This window comes from Natrix helvetica (assembly GCF_964273705.1).
Source record: "Natrix helvetica genome assembly, chromosome: 13".
Classification (NCBI taxonomy): Eukaryota; Metazoa; Chordata; class Lepidosauria; order Squamata; family Natricidae; genus Natrix; species Natrix helvetica.
The window spans coordinates 5659020-5686939 of NC_138557.1; the positions used below are offsets into that span (position 1 = coordinate 5659020).

The window sequence follows — 27920 nt, forward strand, 5'->3', positions numbered from 1 at the left end:
CCAGGTATCTGCTTCAGGTTGCTGTGGCCTCATGAAGGATGACTGCACAGGTAAGTCCAAAAAGGAGATCACGTGACCTCAGAACATGTTGACTGCCATAAATACGAGTTGGCTGGTGAAGGGCCTGAATTTTGATGATGTGATTGTGGGGATACGGCAACGATCAGAGAAAGTCTGTGACAAATGGTGACAACTGGTGGCTATCTATCCATTTATCTATCTATCCCTCCATCCATCCATCTATCCCTCCATCCATCCATCCCTCCATCCTCCGTCCATCCCTCCATCCATCTATCCCTCCCTCCATCCATCCATCCATCCCTACATCCATCCATCCATCCATCCCTACATCCATCCATCTCTACACCCATCCATCCATCCATCCATCCATCTATCCCTACATCCATCCATCTATCCCTACATCCATCCATCTATCCCTACATCCATCTATCCCTCCCTACATCCATCCCTCCATCTATGTTGGGGAAAGAGGAGGGAAGCTTTGAGTTCTGTTTTCATTAAAAACCGGAAATCCACTTTAAAACAACATCAACAACCTACCAGATATGTATATAATTGGAAGTTTCGTGCGCTGCTGCTCCATTTTGTCAGAAAGCTCTTAGCGTGTCTGTTTTAAAGCTTTTCGCCCTCCAAAAGCACCTCAGCCCCGAGGATGGGTTTGTCACAGGCAACCGTCGGTGTTTTAAAAAATAAATAAATAAATGGTGTAGGTGGGTGTGTAAAAAGCAAAGCAAACCAAGCCGGGTGGATTTCTTTCAGTAGAGAATTTATTTTGATAAACTTGCTCGATAACAAAAATACAAGTGAGGAAAATCATGTCCGTTTTATACAGTCTGTATTAACAATTTGTTGGGACGTTAAACCGCAAAAGAAAAGAAAAAACAAACAAACAAAAGGTATGCAACCCTCTCCCACCCACCCCCACCCCCAAACCGATTAGAAAACAATTGTTTTGGAGTTGGCAGGATGGGAAGCAGTGGAAGGCGGAGGGAGGAGGGACCACTGCAAAGCCCACGAATTTTGAAATCGCCCAGGGAAGCAAATCTCTCAGTGAAATGCCATTTTCCTTCAGGTTTGGGGTCCTTCACAACGTTTTCAGACTTCTAACAAACAGCACACCGAACAGCAGCCGACAGGGTGGGGAAAAGTTTTGGCTTTCTCCAAAATGCCCCCAGAAAGTGAAATTTGCAACAAAAAGGCCTAGAGGAGACTTAACTGCTGCAAATTTATATTGGATGCACGTTAGCGTGGCTAAATTGGTCAAATAAGGGAATTTAAAAATTGGCTTTCCGAAATCTCGGAACTACAACTCCCGTCACCTGGTCCAGCCGCCAAACTTTTGTTTTAAGGATGGTTGGAAGCTTGATATCAATTCTCCAGAACGGGGGTCGCAGCAGAGGGATGAAAGTTGCTGACCCCTGCTCTAGAAAAAGCCACCTGGGAGAAGGTTGGCTGGAACTTGCTCCCCGAAAGGGGATATTAAATAATTTGAGAGCAAATTCTGATTATTATTTTTTCCCAGGCGTTGTTGAACAACAATTCTCAAGCGGCCTTCACTGACTGGAGTGAATGGGGAGATGCTGTTTCAGCCACTTCTGGATAGATGCCAGTCTTCTTACACAAACACCCCCCCCCCCCCCCAAAAAAAAGTCTTGAATGCCGCTAGGATTAGAGACCGCGAGAAAAACTCAGGTTTGTTTTTGCAGACTAATCCAATTTGAGACACTTCGATGGGAGACACACACAAAAATAATGCTTTAAAAAACCAACAACCCTTGGCTGCATAGATAAGAATCACACAAGCTTGTCAAAAAGTGAACGGACAAAAAGAACATCTGATTGCACCATAGCTGGGAAGTGTGTGTGTGTGTGTGTGTTTTAAAATAAACATTTGATTCCCCCTGCGAAGACGTTAGATGTTGAGGCATCAACGAAACAGCTAACTCTTCCCCAAGGTTAATAAATTCCCTTTATCAAATCAATCTGGCAGTTTTCAAAAGACTTGGTAGTAACCTTTTCCCCCTGTTCATATGAATTGCTTGGGACCAGAAAGTTAACAGATAGCAAACAGAGCCAAAATGAAAGGGGCAAGACGTTTAAAATCCAAATAAGACCTGTTGTTTTTATTTTTATTTTTAAAAGGAAAACATATCCCAGAGTTTCAGAGGAACGGGGCATTAATTCATAGCACATTTGACTCCAAAGCTTTTACACGCTGCCTTCTCATACCTGGTGCTCTGCACAAGCTGGGGTGGGGGAAGGCTGAGAGCAGTGAAAAGAAATGCACACGCACGCACGCACACACGGGGGGATCAGAGGTCCCCCATCCCACCCCTCCCCGAAACACCCAATGCAACAGACAGAAAAACCGACAGGACGTTTGCACTATTTTTTTTTATAAAAAAAAAACAAAAACAAAACTGCTTTATATACAGTTTTACAAGATATGGCCTTTCCGCTATAAATTAATACTGCACACTTTTGAAATTCTATTTAAAGCGAGAGTTGATTCCCACCCACCCTTAAACTCCCCGCCTGTCCTGTCCTCCCCCCCTTTTTTTGGGGGGGAAAATAATCACGGGGGTTTATTTATTTTCCCTTCCCTTCTGAGAAATGGCTTGGTGTCACACGAAAGCCAAAAGGTTTGAGGCCTTCTGCCTGATGCAGCTCTGGCTTGAGACATCCCTTCGGCTAACAAGGATGCGATCCAGGATCGGGGCGGGCAAGCAAGCGTCGCGTGGATTCCTTAGGATTACGGGCATGGTCTGAGCGCTGCATGGTTTCCAGCCAATCTGCTTCTCCGGTTTTATAGGCAGGGTTGTGGAAAAGTCACACACACACACACACACACCGTAATAAATAGTATTTTTTTAGGGCGTAAAAGAAGTCATCTTTTATCGCGGTTCTCGGTTACTGCAGCAATGTGTTATTTCTCAAACTCGACAAGACGAGCTTTCTTAAGAGCCATACAAGGAGCTTCAGGTGAATTGAGTGGCGGGGAGTCCATCCACTCTGGCCCCCTACTCTGCAGAGGATACAAATCCACAAATATTTGTGTGTGTGTGTGTGTGTGGATAGCGTCCTAATGTTAGCTCAACCGCTGTTTGTCAAAGACAACTAAGGCCCTTCCCCTGGCTAAAATTCTCTACAAGGCCCGCTTGTAGGATATTGTAGGTTAGCTGGTTCTCCCCTTTTCTTAGGCATTTCTAAAAGCAGGGTTGGGGGAAAAAATGGGTGGCTTTCTTTCTCGAGACCCATCCTGGTTGAAAATGGTTTCGGGAGTTGGGTTTTTGCCCCACTGCTCTTCGTTTTACGGAAGTGGGGCACGAGAGTTGGATAACGCCTAAGGGAATGGACCGAAAGATTAGATTCCCTTTGTTGTGCCTCGCCGGCTGCCAGCAGAACTGGCAGCAAAGTCGGACAGTGGGGAGGTTGGGGAGGAAGATACAATACAATAGTAGAGTTGGAAGGGACCTTGGAGGTCTTCTAGTCCAACCCCCTGCCTAGGCAGGAAATCCTATACCGTTTCAGACAAATAGCGATCCAACATCTGTGTGATTTCAGCATGGGGGGGGGGGAGGAACATACGAAAACGACGGCACAAATGCTAAAAGCAGCACGAAGACCTCATGTCCATCCAACAAAACCGAGCAAGACTCACATATACACACAAACCTACAGAGAGAAAAATCCCAGCCTCGTCCACCCGTGCAACCTATTTTGTGCTGTGTCTCGACCGCCGTAGCCCTTATCCTCCCCCTAAATGTTAGCCCTAACTCTTGACCTGCAAAAGGTAACCTGCTCTTGTTTGCAGCCATTATTTTAACTTAAAGAGTTCATTTTTGTTGTTGTTAAAAAAAAAAAAACAATCCGGCATCTACAGAACCTGTTCTGTCTGCAGAGATAAATGTCTTCAGGACTCCCTGCTAACGCCTGGCGGAAATCAAGATGCTTCACCTTAAACTGAACGTGATTTCACAAAAACGTTTTTTTTTAAAAATATATATATTAAAACTCGCCCGTTTTGCGAGAGGAGGGGGAAGGGGAGGAATTCTTCCGCCCAACTGAAGGGACTGAGAATACGCTCCAACAACGAAAGAAAACTCAAAGTCTATACCTATATTCCAGTTTTGAAATGGAATTGTCATCCACAAACTCAGTTAAGGAGAAGCGCTTGCAAAGATTAGATTAGATTAGATTTATTAGATTTATAGATTTATAGACCGCCCCCTCTCCCCAAAGGGACTCGGGGCGGTGGAAGCAAGTGGTGGGAGTCAAGTAATTTAACAACCATTTTCTCTGCCCTCATGACCAGCTGGGTAGGCGGGGCTCGGTGGCCATGTGACCGTGTGGCCAACTCAACGTTGCTCAGGTCGACGGGCGCTTCGCCTTAGCGGTGACAATGTCATAAGGGTTAACCGGGGAGGCAGTTTCTGTAAGCAGGGCGATAAAGTTGAGGCTAGAAGCAACACCAGAATGTTTCCTTCCTTCCTGCCTTCCTTACAGGATTAGCCCTGTAAAGTGGGGAAAAAAACAAAAGGAGATTTCTTCCAACAACCGGTTCTCCCAATTGCTTAGAAAGTTAACAATTGGTTCTCCCGAATAGGTGCGAACCGGCTGAATCCCACCACTGCTTGGAAGTGCTTCCTTTTAGCACTTCCTGTAGCTATCCACAAGATAGGATCCTCAGTGTAGCAGCCAGGATGCCACTGCCAGTATACACACACCCCCTTTAGCTGCCAGTTGCCCTACCACGTCCCTTTACCGCTTTTTTCAACATCAAACTGAACAGAGCTAAAACGGACGCAAACAACGGATGGATTCATGGATTCCAGGCAAGGCCCGTTGACCCTTTGGGGAGAAGAATCGATGGGAGTGGGGCCCTAGCCCCGCTTTTTTACGGAGTCAAAGGACCCACCTGCCCTGAAAAAATGGGGATTGCCGACGAGGGTCCCTGCAGGGCATGGAGAAGGTAGGGACCCATCCAGTACAAGGGTCAAGCCAACTTTGGTAAGCCATTTCCTTCGACCACAATAGGCTTCCTAAAAAATAAAAATCTGCATTATCGAAGTGAGATTCCTTTGGTCTGCAGGCATTCCTTGATTTGTTTGCAACAGGGAATTTTTTCCCCACTGTGTGGCAGGGGAAGTCCTCAGCGGTTCCTTCAACCATGGGCATTGGCCTGCAAGCAATGAGGAAGAGGTCCTCAACTAGGGTCTGCTTGGGGGGGGGTGGGGTTGGATTAGATGACCTACAAGGTCCCTTCCAACTCTGTTAATCTGTATCTTTGATGATCAGATGCAGGATTTCTAAGGCAGGACCCTTGCATCCAGCACAACAGATTCGTAATGTTGCTTAGCATGTTTTGCGTGATGGGTGTTCCCCCCTTCCCCTGCACCCCATGCTGCAGTATGCCCAGTTTTGGTTTACGTGGGTCAAGTGGCAGAGTATTGGACATAAACCGAGGAGGGCAGGCCTGTCTCTGAATCAGGGGTGAATTCAACTGACCTTCGCTACCGGTTCACAAAAGTAAGCACCTCCGTGCATGCGCAGAGCATCAAAATAACGTCCGGGCGGGTGGGCGGAGCCTGCTACCGAGCGTGCCTGCAAAGGTAAGTATAACAGTGGGGTGGGGATATTCTCTGTGCCACGCGATTTAGATTTAGCTAGAAAACAGGAAATCCGACAATTCTAGCTAATATAAATCGCGCGTCACAGCTGATCGTCGGAAAAACTGGTTCACCGAACCGCTAGCATTTCACCCCTGATCTGAATGTTAGCGATACTATTTCCTGAGAGAATCTGTCGAGAAAGAGAAAGACGTTACCTGCAAAACAGACAGGCCATTAAAAAAAAAAACCTACACCCTTCGTTATCCAATAATCAGCTTGTTCTTTTGTGGAACGACAACAGAAGAGTTAATACTTTCAAAGTGGGGAGGGGGAGGGAAAGGCCTGGGCTTCCTTTGCTGTAGCTTTTGGGCGCTGTTTGGGGTCTACTGTACCAGAGATGCTTGTGGCCGATTATCTGGGCCAAAAGATGTAAAAGTGATGTAAAAGAACACAACCTCTAAAAGAGGAGAGGCTGCCACGATTTACACAGCTTAAATTAGGCGTTCGATTGCTGGGCGGAATTTCCCATCGCTTGGGGCTTTCAAAAAGAAGACATGATTTCATCTTTGACCATCAAGACTCAGATCAAGGAGGCTGAGGAGGGGGAGGAAGAGGAGGAGGAAGAGAAGCAGAAGGAAGAGGAGGAGGAGGAGGAAGGGGGAAGAAGAGAAGCAGAAAGAGGAGGAAGAGGAACAAGAAAAGCAGAAGAAGGAAGAGGAGAAGAAAGAGGAGCAGAAGGAAGAGGAAGACGAGGAGGAAGCAGAAGGAAGAGGAGAAGCAGAAGGAGGATGAGGAAGAGGAGGACGAGGATGAGGAGGAAGAAAAGCAGAAGGAGAAGGAAGAGGAGGAGCAACCCTCTTAGCTTAACTTAAAATTGCACCTAGGAAGGCATGGAGTTATTGGTTCCTATCATAAAAACCTATCAAAAGCAAAGGGCTGCTACAGCGAATGAGGTATACTGAAGACTTTCTCACTTTAAAGAAATGGCTTTCTTTCTTTTTCTTTCTTTCTTTCTTTCTTTCTTTCTTTCTTTCTTTCTTTCTTTCTTTCTTCTTTCTTTCTTTCTTTCCTTCTTCCTTCCTTCCCCTTTGCAAGCCCTAGTGTTGCACACCGCAGTGTCTCGCTTGTGTCGGTCGGCATGTACAGATAGGCGCATGCTTGCGTGTGAATGCACATACATAGACATTCGGTGTACTGCATCATACATATAAATACACACACGCACACACACGGATGCACTCACACAGGCACACGCATATAAATACATCTGGAAGAAATGCTCAGCCCCCCACCTGGAGTCCCCGGGAGGAGGTCACCGTGAGCGAGCAGACGGATCTTCGTAACAGATTCCCCCCAAAAACGTCTTTTTGATCTAACCGGCTTCAGGATGCAGCTAACGTGAGACCGATGACTTGTGTGCATGGAGGGGGTGTCGGGGGGGGGGGAGGAGGGAGGAGGGAGGCAGAGGGAAGGGTTGATGGCAAATGCTTCTTGCCTATCATAGAAGGAAGATGCTAAATCTCTAAAGGTCGGGTGAGGCCCAGCCCCACCCTTGGCAAACGCCGGTCCAAAGTGCATAAATACTTTTTTGAGACTTTCGATATTGTCAGATCATTTCGAAGGGGGGTACAGTACGGTGATGCAGGAAGGGATGGGGGGGGGGGAGAAGAGGTGATTTAAAAAATGGGGGGGGGGATAATGCTGTAGAGTGCAGAAAAAAAAACAAACCACCTTTTCTTCCACACGAGGTCCGATCACAGTGCACACCTGACCACGTCCAGATGCTGACGAGATGAGCCGTGGCTGTTTGGTTTTGGTTATGGGTGGGGGGGAAAGACTCTCCGTAAAAAGGAAATAATTATAATAATAATAATAATAAAAGTTTTTCTTCTTAAAAAAAAAATCCAAAGTGCATAGTGAGAACAGAAGAAACCTCCTCATTTCTCGGTGAGACGCCAACGGCGGACTGACCGTGGCATCTTCCCGCAGATGCGCCGGGCGACGTCCTATTTCTCCTTTGTGACCGTTAACGCCCACCCTTACCACCCCAACAACGACGGGAAAAAAAAAGGGGTACGGAGACGGCCGTCAGCCCGGTAGACACACTTTGCCAGCAAACAGAAGTCCCACTATCGTAAAGAAAATAGATAGAACAAAGAGTACGTAAGATGAGCCGACCACGGTGTTGTTTGGAAGTTTATACGGTTGGCCTCCCACTTCGTTGATGTAAAATCCTATGGGGAATATTAAGGCTGCCATACAGAAAAGGATCACTGGAGAAAGGAAGGAAGGAGAGGGAGGGAGGAGGAGAAAGCGAGAGGGAGAGGGAGGGAGGGAGAGAGGGTGGAAGGGAGGGAGGGAGGGGGGAGAGGGAGGGAGGGGAAAAGGGAGGGAGGGAGGAGGAGAGAGAGAGAGGGAGGGAGAGAGAGCAGGAGGGAGGGAGGGGGAGAAAGAGAGAGAGGGAGGGAGGGGAGGGGAGAGACAGAGGGAGGGAGGAAGGGGGAGAGAGAGGGGGGGAAGGAGGGAGGGAAGGGGGAGAGGGAGGAAGAGAGAGGGAGAGTGGGTAGGAGGGATGGAGGGAGGGGGAAAGAGTGTGGGGAAAGTGAGGAGCGGAGGGAGAGGGAGGGAGAGAGAGAGAGAGAGAAAAAAATCAGATTAATGGAAAAAATTGTGCCCATGGCTGAAATTTCAGGTAATTCTCGACTTACAATCATTCATTCAGCGACCGTTTGAAGTTGCAATGGCAGTGGAAAAAGTGACTCACGACAGTTTTCCACACTTACGACCATTGCAGCATCCCCATAGTTATGTGATCAAAATTCAGATGCTTGGATATAAATTCTGGCTCGTATTTATGACGGGCGCAGTGTTCCGGAGTCGTGAGATCCCCTTTTTACAACCTTCTGACCCGCAAAGTCAATTTGTGGAGGGGGGGGGGGAAGAGCCAGGTTCACGTCACAACCGTGTGGCTAATAAATGCGGCAAGAAAAGGTCGTGAAATGGGGCGCTTCGCCACTGTCTTGCTTAGCAACAGAAATGTTGGGCTCCATTGTGGTCGTAAGTCGAGAACTACCTGTATTTGTTTTTAAACATTTTCTTTCACAGTTAACGACCTCTGTTTCTCAACATTAGCCACTCCTACGATGTCAGGACTTCAGCTCCCACAACTGACTTGTTTAGCAACAGAAATTCTAATCCCCAATGTGGCCATAAATTGAGGACTACCTATATTTCCCCATCCAACTCTAAAAGCAAACAAACTTTGCTTTCATGGGATGTCAAACAGCCGCTAGAGGGCGTTTAGAGCTCGCTGTTAGCCTTCAGGACGTAACTCTGCCAACCCAGAGGTGTCCAGTTGGGGATTATGGGAGTTGGGAGTCCAGCGTTTGAAGGGGAACATGGGCCAGGGGAAAGCAGCAGTCAAAGACTTCAAATGAAGTCAGGAACAATCGTGATAAAGAAAAGCTCGTCACGCTCGAAATGGTCACCTGTGCTAGTAAGTGCAATCCAGGGAAGAGGGATGACGTCCAAATGCAGGGACGACTAAGATAGCAACTAAGATAGCATGCCTTGAGTCGCCATGGGCGAATAGGCGGCAATATAAATTGAATAATAAATAAATAAATAAAATTCTAACCCCCGTTTGAGTTCTCCACCATTTTGTCCAGGTAGCCCTGTTGTGTATTGCTATAGGAAAGTTACTCAATTAACAATCACGATAAAGAAAAGCTCGTCACGCTCGAAATGGTCACCTGTGCTAGTAGGTGCAATCCAGGGAAGAGGGATGATGTCCAAACGCAGGGATGACTAAGATAGCAACTAAGATAGCATGCCTTGAGTCGCCATGGGCGAATAGGTGGCAATATAAATTGAATAATAAGTAAAATAAAATAAAGCCACTAGTCCTGTCACTGGGGAGTAGCCTGGGCGTCTCCGCAGGCTTTTGGGAGAAAGATAAAGGGCTGAGGTTTTCTGAAAGGGCGGGGAAGGTCTCTGTGGGCTTTTGGAAAGCCAGGGAGATCTTGGGATGGAGGGGCCGATTTTCCACAAACGCAGCTTGCCCTCTTTGGCCTGATGAGTGGGGAAGGGACTTACTTCCAGTGAAGGCTATCCAGCGTGCATATTTCGTCGCTTCCCGTCGCCAGTGAGAAGCCACCAGCAAGCCGCAGGTGACAGTCAGTGAAATGATTCCCATGATGATAAAAAACAACGTCGTGATCCACTCCGGAGGCAGCCGTGGCGGAATGCAGGTCCTGTCACGTCCATGGATGGTTTGACACTGTCGCACAAGGCCAACGGTGAGAGCACCTGAAATGACACACAAACACACACACACACAGAAAGGTAGATGACATGAGCATTAATTAACATATGTTCTGGAAGCAGGGGACTTACTATTAACACCGGCCTGTCTCAATTTGGCTTCCTCCATCTTCTGGACAGGATGGATCTGATTTAAATTGAGTCAGTTTGAATCACATTTTTAAATCACGATCACCAGTAAAAAGGCTTGCTTTAAATCAACTCGATTTAAATCAGTTTTTTTTAAAAAAAATAGTATTTATTACATTTCCCAACATTTAAAAGACAAGACACAAATTTAGACTTGTAGCAGCTCTTCCATATCGGTATTCATATTTTTCGTAACAATCCTCTTTACAAAAAATTCTATTTCTATATCATTATCCTAAGTTATACCCTTACTTAGATACTCTCTACACATTTATACGTTTATCCTTTAGGTCTTAAGTTTACTCTCAAGCCAGGAATGCCATGTATTTCAAATTTGATAGTCCTCGGTTTCTTCCCTCTCCTTCATTCCCATAGACAGTCTATCCATTTCTGCACATTCATAGATTTTCCTTCTTATAATCGGGTCTGGGGGGGAAATCTGCTTGTTTCCAATTCTGTGCTAGTATAAATCTACTTGTGGTTAATATGTGTAACATTATGCATTGTAACTTTTTCTCCATTTTCCCATCAAAGATTCCCAGAAGGAACAATTCCGGCTTCAGTTCTATCTTTTGCTCAGTTATCTCTTCCGGCCATTTCCTCATCTTACGCCAATATTTTCCAACTTCGGGGCAGGTCCACCACATGTGGTAGAACGTTCCCTGTTTATACCTGCATTTCCAACACTCCAGCGATCGGTCTGGGAACAGTCTTTAAGAAGATGTTGGATAGCCATTTGTCTGAAACGGTATAGGGTTTCCTGCCTAGGCAGGGGGTTGGAGTAGAAGACCTCCAAGGTCCCTTCCAACTCTGTTATTGTATATTGTAATATTATATTTATAAGCTGCTTAGAAGGTTTCACTTTCATTTTTACTGCTTGCCCTTCCTCCTCACACTTAAGAGCCTGGTGGTACAGATGTATTTCTCTTCAAACAATCATGGAGCTTGTAGTATACATAGATTTGCAAAACAGGAGGATAAAGGAGTATTCCTGTCTGTGAATTTCACTTCATACCTGAAAAAAACAAAATTAGGTAATTGACTTAAATACCCAAACACCCAAACATTGAGCCAGATGGCTGGTCGGGTCAGTTTAAGGACAAAGAGCTTCTTAGCTTAAGCCGTCAAAGCCAAACTGGCCTCATCTTAAGCAGTAGTAAGGTATTAGCCATGGTATTTGAGCACGTAAATATTTAAATAGCTTGGAGAGAGAGAGAGAGAGGCTTCCTGGAAATACTTTGGAGTGGAAAGAGGTTTGAGCTTGCTGCTCTGAGGTTTTCCAGAAAGGAAACTATTTCAGCTCCCCAAAGCAAAGACATGGACCCGAGAGACGCTGCCTGGGGTTTGTTTGGCAAAGGACCAAGTTGGGGAGAAGACCTTGTTCTTTAGCTGTTCCTTTCGTCTGGCAATTCTCATCAGAGCCTTCCCCAGACCCATCTTCCTCCCCAACCTCCTCACCGCTGGTGGGCCACAACCCCAGGGATGTCCGACCTCAGCCGCTTTAAGACCTGTGGACTTCCAACAAAGCCATGCGTAGTTAAGAGAACGGCCGAAGGCAGAATCTGAAGTTGAATTATGAACGACAAATGACAAAAGTGTAATTGCTAAAAGGTACAGGCTTTTCTTGAAATTTGAAACAGAAGAAGTAAACAAGGAAGAAGAACATATGTCTTGCTCAACTTGCCAGGGACAACAAATATTTATTTTGTTCCTAGACAGCATTAGATAACACAACACTGGAAAACAAAGTAGCCATAACAATCTAAACAGCACAGCACAAGCGAATACAAACAGCTAGTATCGTGAAATATTAAAGCTAAGTAGATTAAAAAGAGGTAGATTTTCTCTCTCTCTCTCTCTCTCTCTCTTTCCGTTTCTCTCTCTCTTTCCCTCCCTCCCACCCTCTTTCTCTCCCTCCCTCTCTCCCCCTCACCTTCTCTCTCTCTCCTCCCTCCCTCTTTGTCCTTCTCTCCCACCCTCTCTCCCCACCCTCCCTCCCTTTTTTCCTCCCTCCCTCTCTCTGTCTCTGTCCCATTCTCCATCGTTCTCTCTCTCCCTCTCCCTCTCTCTCCACGCATACACAAACACACCCGCTATTGTGTATTAATAGATGCACAGTAACAAATAGATCTTTTTTTTTAAAAAAAGAACCCTCCTGTTCATCTTAAGTGAACAAAACTGTGCCTCTTCCAAGATAATTCCCTTCCCTAGCTGCCTAGCGTCTCCTCCTCAAATTAACCTACCGAACAGAATTCAATTAGCAGCCGTGTTCCACGTTAATATGCGCGTTTAAGGAAGCACATTAAAATTTAAATTCAATGGAACTGAACACACACAGAGACACCCCTCCCCCCAAAAAAAACCACATACCCATTAACATTTTAAAAGCCCCTTTTGGATTTTTAAAGTGAGATTTTAAAATAAAGATTTCTCTCCGGCTGTTTTTCAAACGAGGGGATCCAAAGCTATCTGGATTCTGCAATGACTTATATGCCTTTGGTTTGGGGTGGGTTACACCAGGGAGTGCATCTTCAGAGTAAACAGACTGGCACCCGCTGAAAGGGAAGGCTTGTGCAAACACAAGGGAGACTTTGTTCAGCCCTGGCATACCGCAACAGAAGGACCTGGTTCAAGTTGGAGGGTGCTTTTCACCCAGCACAGAAAGTTTAATTCAGTGCCAGCCCCGTTTCCCCCATGGCCAAATCGTTTTGGACACGTGTCGCACGGTACTGAAGAGAGACGAGCGAGACACGGAGGGTTCAGCGACGTCTAGAACTTTTTGCCTTGGAACAAGAGCAAGAGCCTGTAAGTGGGCATATGCGCACAGGCACAGATGTGTCAAGGAAACCCAGAGAGCTTTGACTAGAGCGAGAGCCTACAAACACGGCAACTTTTAAGACTGGTGGACTTCCAAATCCCAGAATTGCCCAGCCAGCCACGGGGAACATGAACTATCCTCCTGGGATGGCCAGTGAGGAGGTTGGGGAGGAACATGGGCCAGTCCTGGAGGCTGGGGAAGGCTCGGACGAGGGCTCTGTGTCGGAGGTAGAGATGGGGCTGAGGTCGTCTGGCAGTGATCAGGTGCCTACAGAGCTGGACAGCAGTGAGGCAGAGGAACAGCTGGAGCCTGTTCCCAGGGTGCGCATGCGCAGAGCTGCCAGAAGAAAAGAACAGCTCAAAAATCAGGGTCGACTTGGGAGTAAAGTCACAGGTGGAAGGTGAATGGCCCCTCTCATAGGAAACAGAAGAGGAGCGAAAGGGGAGTGGGCTTTTGCAGGAAACAATTCGTTCGTTCAGATTCATTCCAGGAGTGTGAAGATCTGTCCGTGAATCCCAGAGACTCTGTGCCCAGTCTTTCCTTGCACAGCCCCTCATTGGGAAAATATTGACCTGGCAGCTTTCCAAGATAGATAAGGTCTGTAGTCATAAATATAAATTTCAATATTCTTCCTTCCTTCTTTCACTCTCAATATTCTTCCTTCCTTCCTTCTTTTCCCGCAAGAGGAACACCAAAGTTCTCAGCAGCTTCCATTCAGCCGGCTTCGGCAAGAACAGGTGTTGGCTTGCTCATTCTCAAGCATACCTGCGTGCAGAGATACACACACCCTGCCGGGCCTGTCGGAGTCAGGAGGGGGGGGGAGGAAACATCAAAGCTTGGTTTGAAAAACAAGGCTTGTTGTGCTCTGAAAATGACAGCGTAGCTTTAAAGACCTATCCCGAAACAAGAGGGAGTTTTTAATCTCTGTTATCATCACCAAGGCTGTGTGTGATGTGTGTGTGTGTGTGTTTTGTGTAAAGCAGCCGTCGTATTGAGAATAAATCTGATGGAACCTGTCAGGTGTGCATTCCCAGATGGCTCTTTTGCAAAGAGAAAAGCTAGCTGGGTTTTGACGGACAAGAGAGGTTAAAGGAAGGCTTATTATCGAGCATACGAGGGGAACGTGACCCAACAGAGGTAAGCACATAGAGAGACAGTCCTCGGCTTACAACAGTTGGCTTAGCGACCGTTCGAAGTTTACAACAGCACTGCAAAACATGACGCGGGGCCGTTTTTCAGGCTGAGGACCGTTGCGACATCCTCGGTGGCCACGCGATTTGCATTCGAGTGCCTGACAACTGATTCATATTTACAGTATATCACAGAAGTGAGTACACTCACATTTTGCAAATATTGACTGTATTTTTCAGCGTATAAGATGCACCTTTCCCCCCCCCCACACAAAAGAGGGTGAAAATCTGGGTGCGTCTTATACGCTGAATACAGCATTTTTGCTCCCTCCCCCCCAAAAAACCCGCCCCCTTCACAAAAATGAACGTGCAGAGGGGTTTGGGAGGCCTGCAAAGTCCTCCTGGGGGCTGGGGAGGGCAAAAAGAGTGAAAAACAGGCCGCTATTTGCTCATTTCTGCCCCACCAGCCCCCAGGAGCACTCTACAAGCCTCCTAAAGGCTATGCATGCTTATTTTTTGCTCGTTTTTGCCCCCCTCCCCGCAGCCCCCAGCGGCACTTTGCTGGCCTCTCAAACTCTCTGCATGCCCCGTTTTTCACGAAAAATGAGGTGTGCAGAAGATTTGGGAGGCCTGCAGAGTACAAAAACATTTTTTTTTAAAAAATGTACCTCTTCAAAACCTGGGTGCGTCTTATACTCCGAAAAATACGGTAAGTGTATCTTTTCATGTGACAACACTGAAGAAATGACCCTTGGCTACAATGTAAAGTAGTTGCGTATGCAGCTTGCATAGCAGGGTAGATGTGCTGCCCCCCCTCAAAATAAGTACACCCCTATCCCTTAGGGGTGCACTCACTTTTGTCGCCGGAAGTTCAGACATTAAAGGCTGTGTGTTGCGTCATTTTGAGGGGACGGCACATTCACACCGTTATACAAGCTGTATACTCACTACTTTACATTGCAGCCAAGGGTCACTTCTTCAGTGTTCTCACATGAAAAGATATACTTAAATATTTACAAAAGGTGAGGGGGGGGGGGTTGTACACACTTCTGTGATATACTGTATGACGGTTACAGTGCCCCCCTCCCCAAAGTCCTGCGATCCCCTTTTGCAACCTTCTGACAAGCAAAGTCAGATTCACTTAACAAACGTGTTACTAAGTTAACAATGATTCACATAGCAACCGTGGCAAGGAAAGTCATCAAATGGGACAAGACAACTGTCTTAGCAACAGAAATTTGGGGGTCAACTGTGGTCATAAGTCGAGGATTACCTGTACGTGAAGGTAGGACTCCTCGAAAGGATGATGGACCCCAAAAAGGGACTAGATCTGAAGTTCTGGATGTCTGCCTATCCTACAGCCAACATGGCCTTATTTTGGGGCACTTGGCTGATATTTTTGGCTACCTGCAGCATCCCAGAGTCAAATAACCACATTTGGGGGGGGGGGCTTGGATTATGGGTGTCGGCGCCTTTGGCACCCAAGGGAAAAAAAGGTTCCCCCATCAGTGCCTTTAGAATTTAGTCACACGCTCCAAACAGCATGCAAATTTCCATATTTCTGTACGGAGATCCCTGTTGCTCTGTTTCTGAAAACAGCTAAATTAAACCACTTAAAAATACGACGAGAGCGCAAACACATAATTGCCAAGATCGAGCTAATTCGAGAGCGAATGTCAGCGTGCGGATTGAAAGCTATTAAGCGATTGGGAATTGGAATGGAAAATTTACTGGATGCAATTTGGGGTCTCAACACAGCTCTCCGCCACTTCCATTTGCTCATAAACGAAAGCTTTCATATTATAATGAAAAAGACATCTGTGGCTAATATTTCCTCCGGCTGAATTTGGTGTGATATTTTTTTTTCCCCTTCCCCGAATTAATTTTAGCAGAACAACAAATTACGGGAGGCAAATTGGTACCAACAAGAATTGCTAGCATGGCTCTGTTTGGAGGGCTTAGAAAGAGGGGAGGGGAGTTTGCAAAAGGTAGGTGTGTCATCCCTATATTGGGCGATGTCAAAAATTATATGGACAGAAAAGACACACAGGGAGCCCTTAGCTTACAATGGTTCTTTTAGTTGCCTTTCAGAGTTTCAACGGGGCTGATTTTATGATTGGCTAGAGAAATGAGCCACTGCTGGCTCATATTTAAATATGAGCCAGCCGTGTGCAGCAGCTGCCAAAAAAGCCAACACAGTCCTAGGCTGCATCAAGGGAGAGGAAGAGAAGGAGAGAGGGTGGGAAGGGGAAGAGGAAGAGTAGGGGAGAGGTAAGGGAAGAAGGAAGGGGAAGGAGAGGAGGAAGGAGGAAAGTAGAGAAGGGAGGGAGAGAGAAAAGAAAGGGAAAATAAGGTGGTGTTACAACAGGAGGAAGGGATGGTAAATAAAGCAACCCAAACTGCATATTATAACCTATCAAATGAAATAATAAATGTATAAGAATGATAAATGTAAAGAAGAAAAATAATTATGTGAATGTATACTTAAAACGGTATGTAAGAGAATAAAAGAAAATAAAGAGTTAAAGTTTCAACGGCGCTGAAAAAAGTGACTCATGGACGTTTTTCACACTTACGACCATTGCCGCATCCCCATGGTCACGGGATTTACCTTCGGATGCTTGACAACTGACTCACATTTATGACGATTGTTGCAGTGTCCCGGGGTCATGCGATCCCCTTTTACGACCATCTGACAAGCAAAGTCCAAAGGGAAGCTAGAGGCACTCAACAACGGTCTTACTAATTTTAACAACTACGGGGATTTCACTTAACAAGCGTGGCGAAAAACATCGTAAAAAGGGGCGAAGCTCACTTAACCAATTTCTCACTTAGCAACATAAATTCTGGACTCAATTGTGGTCGTACGTTGAGGACTACCTGCCTTTGTTGGCAACAAAGATAAGCAAGCTGGGAATCTGAAGATGTGTTGTGGCCCGCCAGTGGCCAGTGGAGCTGGCAGCAGATTCGGACAGTGAGGAGGACAGTGAAGACTTTGCTGGATGTGAAGGAGCAGAATTCACAGTCAATTAATAAAAGGGGTTTTTGTCGGGACCAGGAGTTTGCTTCATGCTCTTGGAAAGCCCCGGTCAGAACAAGATGTTATTTTGGTGGTCCTCTTCAGAATCCTCTCCTGCTGTCATAGCTGGGGGGAAACACGGGAGAACAAAATATCTGAGCCAGATAAAGTCTCATTGAGAGCAACAGAGAAATGACACATGTCCTGGATATGTTCCATGGCATATGTGAAAAGGATGCTTCTCCTTGTGTGGATGTACCCAGAAAAATCACCACTAAAAAGCCAATGTTTCTTTGACCTTGTAATGCATGACCAACCATACCCTTCCTTTTCTACACCTAGTTGTTGAGAAGATCACTCAGTTTCTTGCATCAATTTCCTACAGAACGCCTACAAACTGCTATAAAAAAAACCAACACTGATTCTAGTTTAAAGGCAATACTTAAAATCATTAGGGAGGCGGTGGCGTCAGTGGCTAAGATGCTCAGCTTGTCGATTGAAAGGACAGCAGTTTGAATCCCTAGCGCTGTGCAACAGAGTGAGCTCCCGTGACTTGTCCCAGCTTCTGCCAACCTAGCAGTTCGAAAGCACGTACAAAATGCAAGTAGAAAAATAGGAACCACCTTTGGTGGGAAGGGAACAGCGTTCCGTGCGCCTTTGGCATTTAGTCATGCCGGCCACATGACCACGGAGACGTCTTCGGACAGCGCTGGCTCTTTGGCTTTGAAACAGAGATGAGCACCGCCTCCTAGAGTCGGGAATGAGTAGCACATATGTGCGAGGGGAACCTTTACCTTACTTAAAATCATTGTTATCCTGCTTGGATATCATTGGTGTTCTTTGCAATCAGATGCATGAGAGGGAAAACGAGAGGAGGGGTCCTTGATCCTTTCTGAGTTTGGTTGTTTTCTTGCAGACGTTTCATTACCTCAATAGGTAACATCATCAGTGCTAGCCTCCGTTATGGGTACCACAAAAGGAGAGGATTCAGAAGTTGGTGTAGCAAAGACTGGTTGGTTGACGATGCCTGTAATATGTGACTATTTCCATCTTATATTTTTTTTATCTGTCGCCAAATTAGCCCAAGACATGGCTATTCTATTCCTTCCAAAACAATTAAGATTATAGGAGCCGTTTGTGCCATTTCTTCACGTCCTTGGGCTAATTGTTTCTCTCTTCTGGCCCAGAGCCTGGTCTTCCTTCCAATCATCTAAACTTGCTTGTCACAGCTTCTCTTTTTAGTAATGCAGCAATGGATGCTGCTAGTTCCTTGGTTGCAAGTTATTAATCTATCTGTACATTTTCCTCTTCATGTCTGTGAGCTGAAGACCACCTGGAGAGAGAGAGAGAAAGATCAAAGCAAAACTTTTAGGAAAGGAATTGTTTTCTCAGATGCCAGCAGGGGCATGCACAAATGAATGAATCGCCCTGAAAACGTACGTGGGGTGACATTAGCACAAAACTATTTCCTTTTAGACGAGTGTCCGATTTGGAGCCCCAGGGATAATCCTTTATTTGACTATGACAATAATCTGGTCTTGGAAAGTACATGAATGGGACTGTTGCCAGATCTGAAATTAAAATAAGGCACCGTTTGGAGGTAATAATGGAGAAGCACTCCTGATTGCTTGCGGAAGAGAACAACTGGATGTCCTCCAGGTACCAGATATTTATCTACAGAGATTATGGCCAACCTCAATGAAATCCCATGGGTATAAATTTGCAAATTAGCGGGCGTGTGCCACCACATGGAATGACACCAAAGGGAACTGAAATACATAAGGAAGCGTGACACAGTAGTAACAAAAAGGAGCCATCAAAAGAGCTCACCTGTCCTTTCGGAGATGTCAGGTGTTGGTTGCTACGCAGGGTTGAAGTATCCTGGTGAAGTTGGGAGATTCCACAGAAGAGGAAAGATTTTTCAGGTGGCCTTTTCTTCAGCCAACACAAAAGCTGCCCGTTTTCATGGACGTTCGCCAGAGGTCTTCTATTTTTGACTCCGTTATTATCAATATCGGTCAGGCATGAAAGATCTGGTCTAATTAAACTAATTTACGGCTAATCGTGCCTAGGAGTCCTCCCAGCTAATGGTTAGCATCTGTTTGGAGTTAAGATAAGGGTCAACGGAATTGAAGGGAAGAAACCTTAAGTTTGGTTGTGGCTACGGAAGGATTCTAGGCTATTCCCTCTTTTGACTGCCCACAATATCGGAGATAAATCCCCCCCCCATTATAATTTATGCACGCATAATAAATCAAACACATTGAATACATTACGTCAATTAAGCCGTTCCATTCTGGTCTTCTGCCCCTTTATTGGGTTCCTTCAAGGTGGTGGTGAATCTTAGTGATCACACAACTAAGACTTTCTCCAAGATGATCTAAACTGGACACTTAGGTCCCCAATGATGCCCTGATCCCGACGGTAATTGATTGCTAATTATATACAGGTTTCTATATTTAATATAGAATACATGTAATAAGAAGGGACGCGGTGGCTCAGTGGCTAAGATGCTGATCTTGTCGATCAGAAAGGTCGGCAGTTCAGCAGTTCGAATCCCTAGTGGCACGTAAGCTCCCGTTACTTGTCGCAGCTTTTGTCAACCTAGCAGTTCGAAAAGATGTAAAAATGCAAGTAGAAAAATAGAGATCACCTTTGGTGGGAAGGTAACAGTACTCTTTGCGCCTTGGGCATTTAGTCTTGCCCTTCCAGCTCATTCTATTCTAAATAAATAAGATATAATACAATACAATACAATAGCAGAGTTGGAAGGGACCTTGGAGGCTTCTAGTCCAACCCCCTGCTTAGGCAGGAAACCCTATACCGTTTCAGACAAATGGCTATCCAACATCTTCTTAAAGACTTCCAGTGTTGGGGCATTCACAACTTCTGGAGGCAAGTTGTTCCACTGATTAATTGTTCTAACTGTCAGGAAACTTCTCCTCAGTTCTATGTTGCTTCTCTCCTTCATTAGTTTCCACCCATGGAAACTATATAGCACAACACTGGTGTTGGGCAAAAAACAGATTTAGTCCCTTGACCAGTGAGAGAGATAATTTATCTAATATAAACTGAAAAGTGTCAACCGTCTCCTATAGAAGGGTTAAGACCAATTCTATTGCCCAAGGTATCGAAGTTACAGATTGATGTTGCTGACTTAATTGTATGGCACCCACGTTTATTTTATCACCAGGGTTAATTTTCCTTCATTTATATTGCCGCCAAGAAACTAAGAATTAAGCCCTAATCAACACAGCGCTAGTTAATTAAAAGCTCGAGTCTTGCCTTCAAGGAATGCCAGTGCAGGACGGAAAACCCGCTCCACTGCTGAAAATTTTGCAGCTTGCCACGCAGAGGCCAAGGCAAAGAAAATCAGCACAAGAACCCAACCCAACACAGAGTGGAAGCATTTGAGGAGGAATGAGAAGTCAAACGTAGAAGGTTGACATGCGTTCTTTCTCTGGCCAAAATTTTAAAAAACAAAACATTGCTTGGATTACAGACAGTCCTCGCCTTGTGACCGCACAATCGAGCCCAAAATTTCTGTTGCTAAAGCGAGAAGTAAGTTTTGCTCCATTGGACTACCTTGCTTGCCACCGTTGTTAAGTGAATGATTGCAATTGTTAAGTTAGCAACAAGGTTGTTAAATAAATCTGGCTTCCCGGTAGAGTTTGCTGGTCAGGAGGTCGCAAAAGGAGATCCCCTGACCCCTGGACACTGCAACGGTCATAAATATGAGTCAGTTGCCAAGCGGCCAATTTTTTTATTTCTTTATTCGTTTCTTATGAAGATATTGGACGTAGTGCAACCATTCTGGCATTATCTCCCCCGTACATACTAAAGCAGGGGTGTCCAAACTTGGGAACTTTAAGACTTGTGGACTTCAACTCCCAGAATTCTCCAGCCAGCTATGCTCAAGTCTTAAAGTTCCCAAGTTTGGACACCCCTGTACTAAAGTATAAAACTATAACATACAAAAATTTTACAATATAAAAAGATAAACTACAAATGACATTGTCTTCTTACATGACATTACTAGATTTATAGACACAGACAGACACCCTCAATATATTCATTTATGTGTTCCTATAAGCACATATATTACATCACATTCCAAATTCACAGATCGTTCATTATTTCTTGTTCCAACTTCTGCCAAGCGGCCCAATTTTGATCACGGGACCAGGGGACGCTGTAACGATCGTGTGAAAAACGGTCATGAGTCACTCTTTTCAGTGGTGCGGTAACTTTGAACCGTCACTAAATGAGCTGCTGTACGTCGTGGACTACCTGTAGTCCAATGCAGAGGAGGGAATCAACGAGCTAGGGAGGCCTTTGGGGATTCCGCACATTTCTTATGCAGCTAAGATGAGGAAGATTGGATTGGCCTCATCTTGGCACGTTCCCTTAAGTGATTTATAGCCAGGCCTGAAAAGCATTTCCAGGTCTTCTCGAGGCTTGGAACAAGCAATTGCTCTACACCTTCTGGCAGCAACGCAACTGAACAATGCCTGCCAGAGAGATGACATACGGTTCCTCCTATGAGTTGGGCAATTGAGGCTGCCCTGCCCTGCTCCTCACCCCGTAAGTCAATGACTAGGATACGTTCTTTGCACAAAACAGTCAGGTCACTTTGATGGAGGGGAGGAGGAGGAGGAAGAGGGGAGGGAAGAGGGGAAGAAGAAGGGTGGAGGAGAAGGAGGGGGAAGAGAAGGAGGGGGAGAGGAAGGAGTGGGAGAGGAAGGGGAGAAAGAGGGGGAGGATGGGGAAGAAGAGGGGGGAGTGGAGCAAAATATGTAACTGGAATAAGCATCAAACATTTCCCATGATTGCAACGATCCATTCCATCAAAAACAAACCTCTAGGGGTCCCCCCCCCCCCCACCTTTTAACAATGTGCATAAAGAGGCGGCAAATAAATTTTAAGCCTCCCTCACTACTCGCTTCTAGCAACCTCGGATAATGCTGAGGTTGCAGAACTTCCAGGCAAGACAACTTCTTGGCATCTGGAATCTTATCCTACATTCCTCCGCGTCACAGAAAACTCACTGAGATATTCTCAAACAGATACAGAAATAAAAATCTATACCTATCAAGATATATATGGCCTGCTGGACCAATCGCAAGCCCCCGTGAAGATCTACCAAGAGGACTTGGGAGCCTGGAGACCCACCAGCCAAAAATAATAATAAAATCGGTATAGGGTTTCCTGAAACGGTATAGGGTTTCCTGCCTAGGCAGGGGGTTGGACTAGAAGACCTCCAAGGTCCCTTCCAACTCTACTATTGTATTGTATTGTATTGTATTGTAAATCAAAATAAATAATAAGTTATTAGAAGCCACTTTGGGCTAACCCAAAAGACAATGACAATGACAGAAGATTAAGACAATCTTACAAATTGTCTTAATCACAGAGAGGGAGGGAGGGATATCAAGACAGAGCAATTATGTTTCAGATGAGTTTAAAAGGGAACAAAACCAAAACAAACAATGCAACTGAGTAGCTTTTACTAATTCATCTCTGCAAAAAGAAAAAGAAAAAAACAACACCTGCTTAATTTTTGCACGGGGATGAGCCACGAAATAAAATAGTCTCTAAGGCAAATCGGAAGACAAGCAACACAGAGGTAAATTACCTACAGTATCAAAATTACACTCAACCTTGCTGTATATCAGGGGTGTCCAAACTTGGGAACTTTAAGACTTGTGGACTTCAACTCCCAGAATTCCCCAGCCAGCCTGGGGAATTCTGGGAGTTGAAGTCCACAAGTCTTAAAGTTCCCAAGTTTGGACACCCCTGCTGTATATAAATAAACTCTATTGCAGGGGTGTCAAACTCAAGGCATGGCCCATGGGGTGCTTAGATCTGGCCCGGGGGGACTGTCTTTGAAACAGCAAAGGAAAGGCCCGCGGTGCCTCTGCCAGCGAAAACAGAACTGGGGAGCCTATTTCCACTGGCAGACTGCACGGGCTACCACGGGTGCCCCCAACATGAGTAACAGTGAACTGGTCATGCCCACCCTGGCCACGTCCACTCCCCCCCCCCACAGGTCAAACACAACCCTGATGTGGCCCTCAATGAAATTGAGTTTGACACCCCTGCTCTATTGCATGTCAACTTTATTAATGTCTTGTTATTAGCTGCAAAGTCAACTCATTAATGTCTGACTCATTACAACCCCATGGACCACGTTCCTCCAAGCCTTCCTGTCCTCTACCATCCTCTGGAGTCCATTGAAGCTCACGCCGACTGCTTCGGTGACTCCATCCAGCCACCTCATTCTCTGCCATCCCCTTCTTCTTCTTTTGCCCTCCATCGTTCCCAGCATGAGGCTCTTCTCCAGGGAGTCCTTCTTCCTTCTCATTAGGTGGCCAAAGTCTTTGAGTTTCCTCTTCAGGATCTGGCCTTCTAAAGAGCATCCAGGGTTGATCTCCTCTAGGACTGACCAATTGGATGGCCTTGCAGTCCTTCTTCTTTCACCCTCCATCTTTCCCAGCATGAGGCTCTTCTCCAAGGAGTCCTTCCTTCTCATTAGGTGGCCAAAGGATATGAGTTTCCTCTTCAGGATCTGGCCTTCTAAAGAGCAGTCAGGGTTGATCTCCTCTAGGACTGGCTGGTTGGACGGCCTTGCAGTCCAAGGGACTCGCAGGAGTCTTGCTATGCACATGCATAATGTCTACTGCATTAATAAAGTCTATGCTGGTTGATTGTTCCCTCTGGCACTGGAATTTAAATCCTTATTTCAAGGAAACTCATTACACACACACCGTTTATATTTGCTACAAACACACCCACCAATCAAAGTCCTGCAGGCATTCAAGTCTCTTCTCTCAGCGGCTATTATCACATTTGCAAAACAAACGGCGCTGCCGTTTGAATTGTATTGCACAGGAATATAAATCAATTCCTTGAGCAGCCTCTCCCATCGCACATACAAAGCCTCAGGACAATGAAGAGAGTAAGCCCTCTTTTCCCGAGAAGCACAGGGTACACGCGTGCTCCAAGAACGACCAACGATGGACAAAAACAAGATTGGTTATTTCTAACCCAAACTTTTCAAAACTCACTCTTTTATATTCCAGAGAGAGAGAGAGGGAGAGGGAGAGAGAGAGCAGTGTTTCTCTAAAGCTGGCAAATTTATCAGCATGGCAGGTTGGGAGCTGGTCCACATATCTTCAAAGTTGCCAAGTTGGAGAAACACCGATATAGAACAATTCGATTAAATTCGATCTCCGGCCCAAATTTACTCTCTACCTTCTGCATTTTCTTTTCATATGCTCCTCATTCTTCTGCTGGTCTTGCCCTTCCCCCCCCTCAAACCCAGGCAAAATAGGGGCTTTGGAAGGCTGCAAAATGAGGATTAAAGAAAGGAAAAGATTTATTGCTCTTACTTTTAGCAACGTTAATTCCAAGTCATTTTTCCCCACTTTGTTTGCTGCTTTTTTTTGTTTTCCTCCTTCCTAAAACAACTAGCTGGAATGTACTTTGCTGACCGAGCACAACTTGTTCTTTTCACCTGAGGTGAACCAAGCTCACAAACTCCTTCCCTCGTTTCTTTTAAAGTTAGATATTTATAAACACAATTCATGTGCCCCAAAGGTCATACGGCCTTCTTATTGGCAGCCTCTCCACCAAGACGAGGCTTAGCCTGATTAATGAAGAATAAAGTGACGTTTTAAAGTTTGGTTTATGGACGGGTGTATGCTATGATTCGAACCCGTTGGTGCAAGGCAAATAAGCCGCATCAAAACCAGAGTTCAAACAAAGTTTCATTACATTTTGCAAATGCAGCTATTATACCTGAAACGGTTTTAGGTGAACAATAGCCACATGGGATCCATGCCAATTTCCTAAAATAATTCTGCTTTTCCATTGGCCTGCAAGTTGGACTAGACGTTCATTTCTCAAGCTTGTAAACAAGATGGTTCTTTCGAAACAATGAACAATAGGCAGAAGGAAAAACAGAAGTAAATTAGTACACAATTCTTTCAGTAATGTTACCTGTGTATCACCATGCACAAGATATACTTTACTTCTTATGAAAACTAGCTTCCCAAATGATTTTCCTTTAGAACAAAAGCATCAGACAACAGTAGATTGATGCTGAAGGTTACTGAAGGTGGCATTTAATTTCATGGTACGAAGTGCAATGACAATAAAGTAAACTAACTAAACTAAAAGTAGATGGGGATTTATTTCTATCCCTTTATTATTTTGACAAATAACTCAAGACAACAGACATATTCAACAACACACCTTCCTCCTCCTATTTTCCTGACAACTGCCACTCTAAGAATGAGTTGGGCTGAGAGGGAGAGCGGGGGACTGGGCCAAAGTCACCCAGCCGGCTTTCATGGCTAAGGTGAGATAAGAATGCAAGTCTCCCCATTTTTTGCCGGGACGTCTTAAGCACTAGACCAAACCATCTCTCTTCCAAAGCTCCTCTCAAAACTGCATTTAACGGACTGAAAATCTAAAGTGCAGGAGGTAAGGATATAGGACAGAGGCCCCCAAACTTGTCAACCTTAAGACTTGTGGACTTCAACTCCCAGAATATCCCCAGGCAGAATAGTATACTAAGTGATTAGGAAATTCTGGGAGTTGAAATCCACAGGTCTTTAAAATTGCCACAGTTGGCCACCCGTGGCCCACACCATCATGAAGAGGATTTTAGGGCAGGTTTAGACAGCTCAACACCCTTTTCCTGACAGCAGCAAAGGAGAAACTCACTCTCACAAAACAAAAGGCAACAATCCTGGCAATATTGAGCCCCAAGCATCCCATATAAAGCAGCCTTCTGCCATTGAACTCAGAGGTGGCATTTAACATCCCTTCTCCCCCCCCCTCCCCAATTCTCCTGGCTTCTCTTCCACGACTTCTTTTTTGACTGGGATTATTTATCCAGGTTAATTTTCAGCTTCTCCCCCCCCCCAAAAAAAAAGAAATAGTCAATATAAACCAGACACAAGAACAGTTTTTTTCCAGAATGCCATCACTCTGCTAAACAAATAACTCCCTCAATACTGTCAAACCATTCACTAAGGCTGTATTACTATTAGTCTTCTCATCGATCCTATCACCCATCTCCTCCCACTTACGACTGTAGGACTGTAACTTTGTGGCTTGTATCCTTACAATTTATGTTGATTGTTTGCTAGTATGATTTGATTGCTTATTTGTACCCTATGACCATCATTTAAGTGCTGTACCTTCTGATTCGTGATGAATGTATCTTGTCGTTTTATGTACACTGAGAGCATCTGCACCAAAGACAAATTGCCTGCGTGTCCAATCACACTTGGCCAATAAAGAATTCAATTCAATTCAAATGCTCTTCCATCCATTCCAAACAAGAACAATTGGGGATTCAACTCACAAAGCAACTATGCAACCCATCCTGGGAAGAAAAACCCTAGCAGGGCTGGACTCCCACGTTCCACCTTCCTCTCCTCCATCTCCTCTTCTCTCTCTCTCTCGTCCCCTCCCCACAAATCCACCTTTGTCCCCCCACAAAGGGCCTCCCCAGACCCCAATATTCCCTGCAGCCCAAATCTTTAAAAGCCGCCAGTCTCTCCACTGCCTCGAACCCCATTATTTCCCCTTCCCCGAAAAGCCCCCTCCCCCAAGCTTTAGGGGATTTGGGGAGGGGCTCGTCAACCACCCCCCACGCGCGCCCTTGGGGAGTGGGGGGGGGTTAAAGGCTGCGGCATAGCCAGGGGCGGCAGATCCCCCTCGGCCGTCCCTTCCTTCCCGGGCAAGGCTTTCTCCCTCCCTCCCACCCCCGCCCTCGTCCAGCCCCAGGCGACCCCCGTCCCCGCCGACCCACCCGCGGACTCGCCGGTGTTGATCCAGTCCGGGTTGGCGAGGCTGGCGATGGCGAAGATATCGGCGGCCAGAAAGAGGCATCCTGAGATGATGGTCAATTTGTCCATGTCCTCCGGCTCCGGCCACGGCCCGGTTTCCCACAGGCGGGGCCCGGGCCGGGGGCTCCTCACAGCCGCGGCTCCATGGCTCGGCGCGGCCTCCGACCCCCTCGCGCCGCCGCCTGGCCTGGCCTGGCCTGGCCTGACCGGGGCCGCCGCCGCCGCCGCCGCCGCCGCCCCCTTCGTCCCTCACCGCCGTCCTCAGGTAGCCGCTGCGCAGGGGCGGCCCCTCCCCGCCGCCGCCGGGCCCCCGACTCGGGACGGCGCCGGAAGCAAAACCCAAGCGGGCGCCGCCGCGGTCGCGTCACCCGGAAGCGAAAGCGGGGGGGGTCTCTCGCTCTCTCTGGCGCGCGCGCGCGCTCTCCCTCCCTCCCTCCCCTCGCAGTGGGCACCAGACGGGGCGGGGCTTCTGGAGGAGACGGCGACGCCACCGAGCGTCGCCAGGACAGCTTGGGTGGGCGGGGCTTGGAGGGCGTGACAGCCGAAACGGGGCGGGGCTTCGGAAATGGAGGGGAAAAAGGTACCTCGTGCTGGTTTTTTTGGCGCCATTGGAGGGAAGAGGTCGAAGGTTTCTTCTTGGTTGTGAGGGGTGGAAAAAACCCACTTCATGCTAACTGACAGAGGGAGGAGAAAGCCAAGCCTTCCCAATGTTATTTTTAATTTTATTTATTTAAAAAATAAAATAGCTAGCCCTTATTATTTATTGATTCCCCTAGCTCAGTGTTTCTCAACCTTGGCAACTTGAAGATGTCCGGACTTCAACTCCCAGAATTCTCCAGCCAGCAATTTGAAGATGTCTGGACTTCAACTCCCAGAATTCCCCAGCCAGCTGGCTGGGGAATTCTGGGAGTTGAAGTCCAGACATCTTCAAGTTGCCAAGGTTGAGAAACAGTGCTGTAGCTCAAAGGACTTTTGGAGGCATTAAATAATGGAACCCAAAGAAAA

General features: G+C 46.2%; 1 protein-coding gene across 4 annotated transcripts; it reads right to left on the reverse strand.

Annotated features, from left to right (window-relative positions):
• Positions 1 to 777: 777 nt before the first annotated feature.
• Positions 778 to 27305, reverse strand: MOSMO (modulator of smoothened). 4 transcript variants are annotated; one of them, XR_014176426.1, is made up of 4 exons: positions 26879 to 27305; positions 9729 to 9941; positions 5530 to 7906; positions 778 to 4535 (listed from the first exon to the last, which is right to left on the reverse strand). XR_014176426.1 is itself a non-coding variant. In XM_081965729.1 (3 exons), exons 1-3 carry the CDS (start codon positions 26982 to 26984, stop codon positions 7722 to 7724), a joined length of 504 nt encoding a protein of 167 aa, XP_081821855.1. In that variant the 5' UTR covers positions 26985 to 27305; the 3' UTR covers positions 778 to 7721. The 4 variants fall into 4 exon arrangements, 1 of the variants encoding a protein (XP_081821855.1); XR_014176427.1 differs by having other exon boundaries at positions 778 to 5063; XR_014176428.1 differs by having other exon boundaries at positions 4940 to 7906.
• Between the last annotated feature and the right edge of the window lie 615 nt (positions 27306 to 27920).

Coding starts and splice junctions, on each gene's coding strand:
- MOSMO (XM_081965729.1), bottom strand. CDS start 26,984: ATGGACAAATTGACCATCATCTCAGGATGCCTCTTTCTGGCCGCCGAT. Junction 9,942..26,878: donor CAACACCGGCGAGTCCGCGG/GTGGGTCGGCGG, acceptor GTGTCATTTCAG/GTGCTCTCACCGTTGGCCTT. Junction 7,907..9,728: donor CTGGATAGCCTTCACTGGAA/GTAAGTCCCTTC, acceptor TCCTTTCTCCAG/TGATCCTTTTCTGTATGGCA.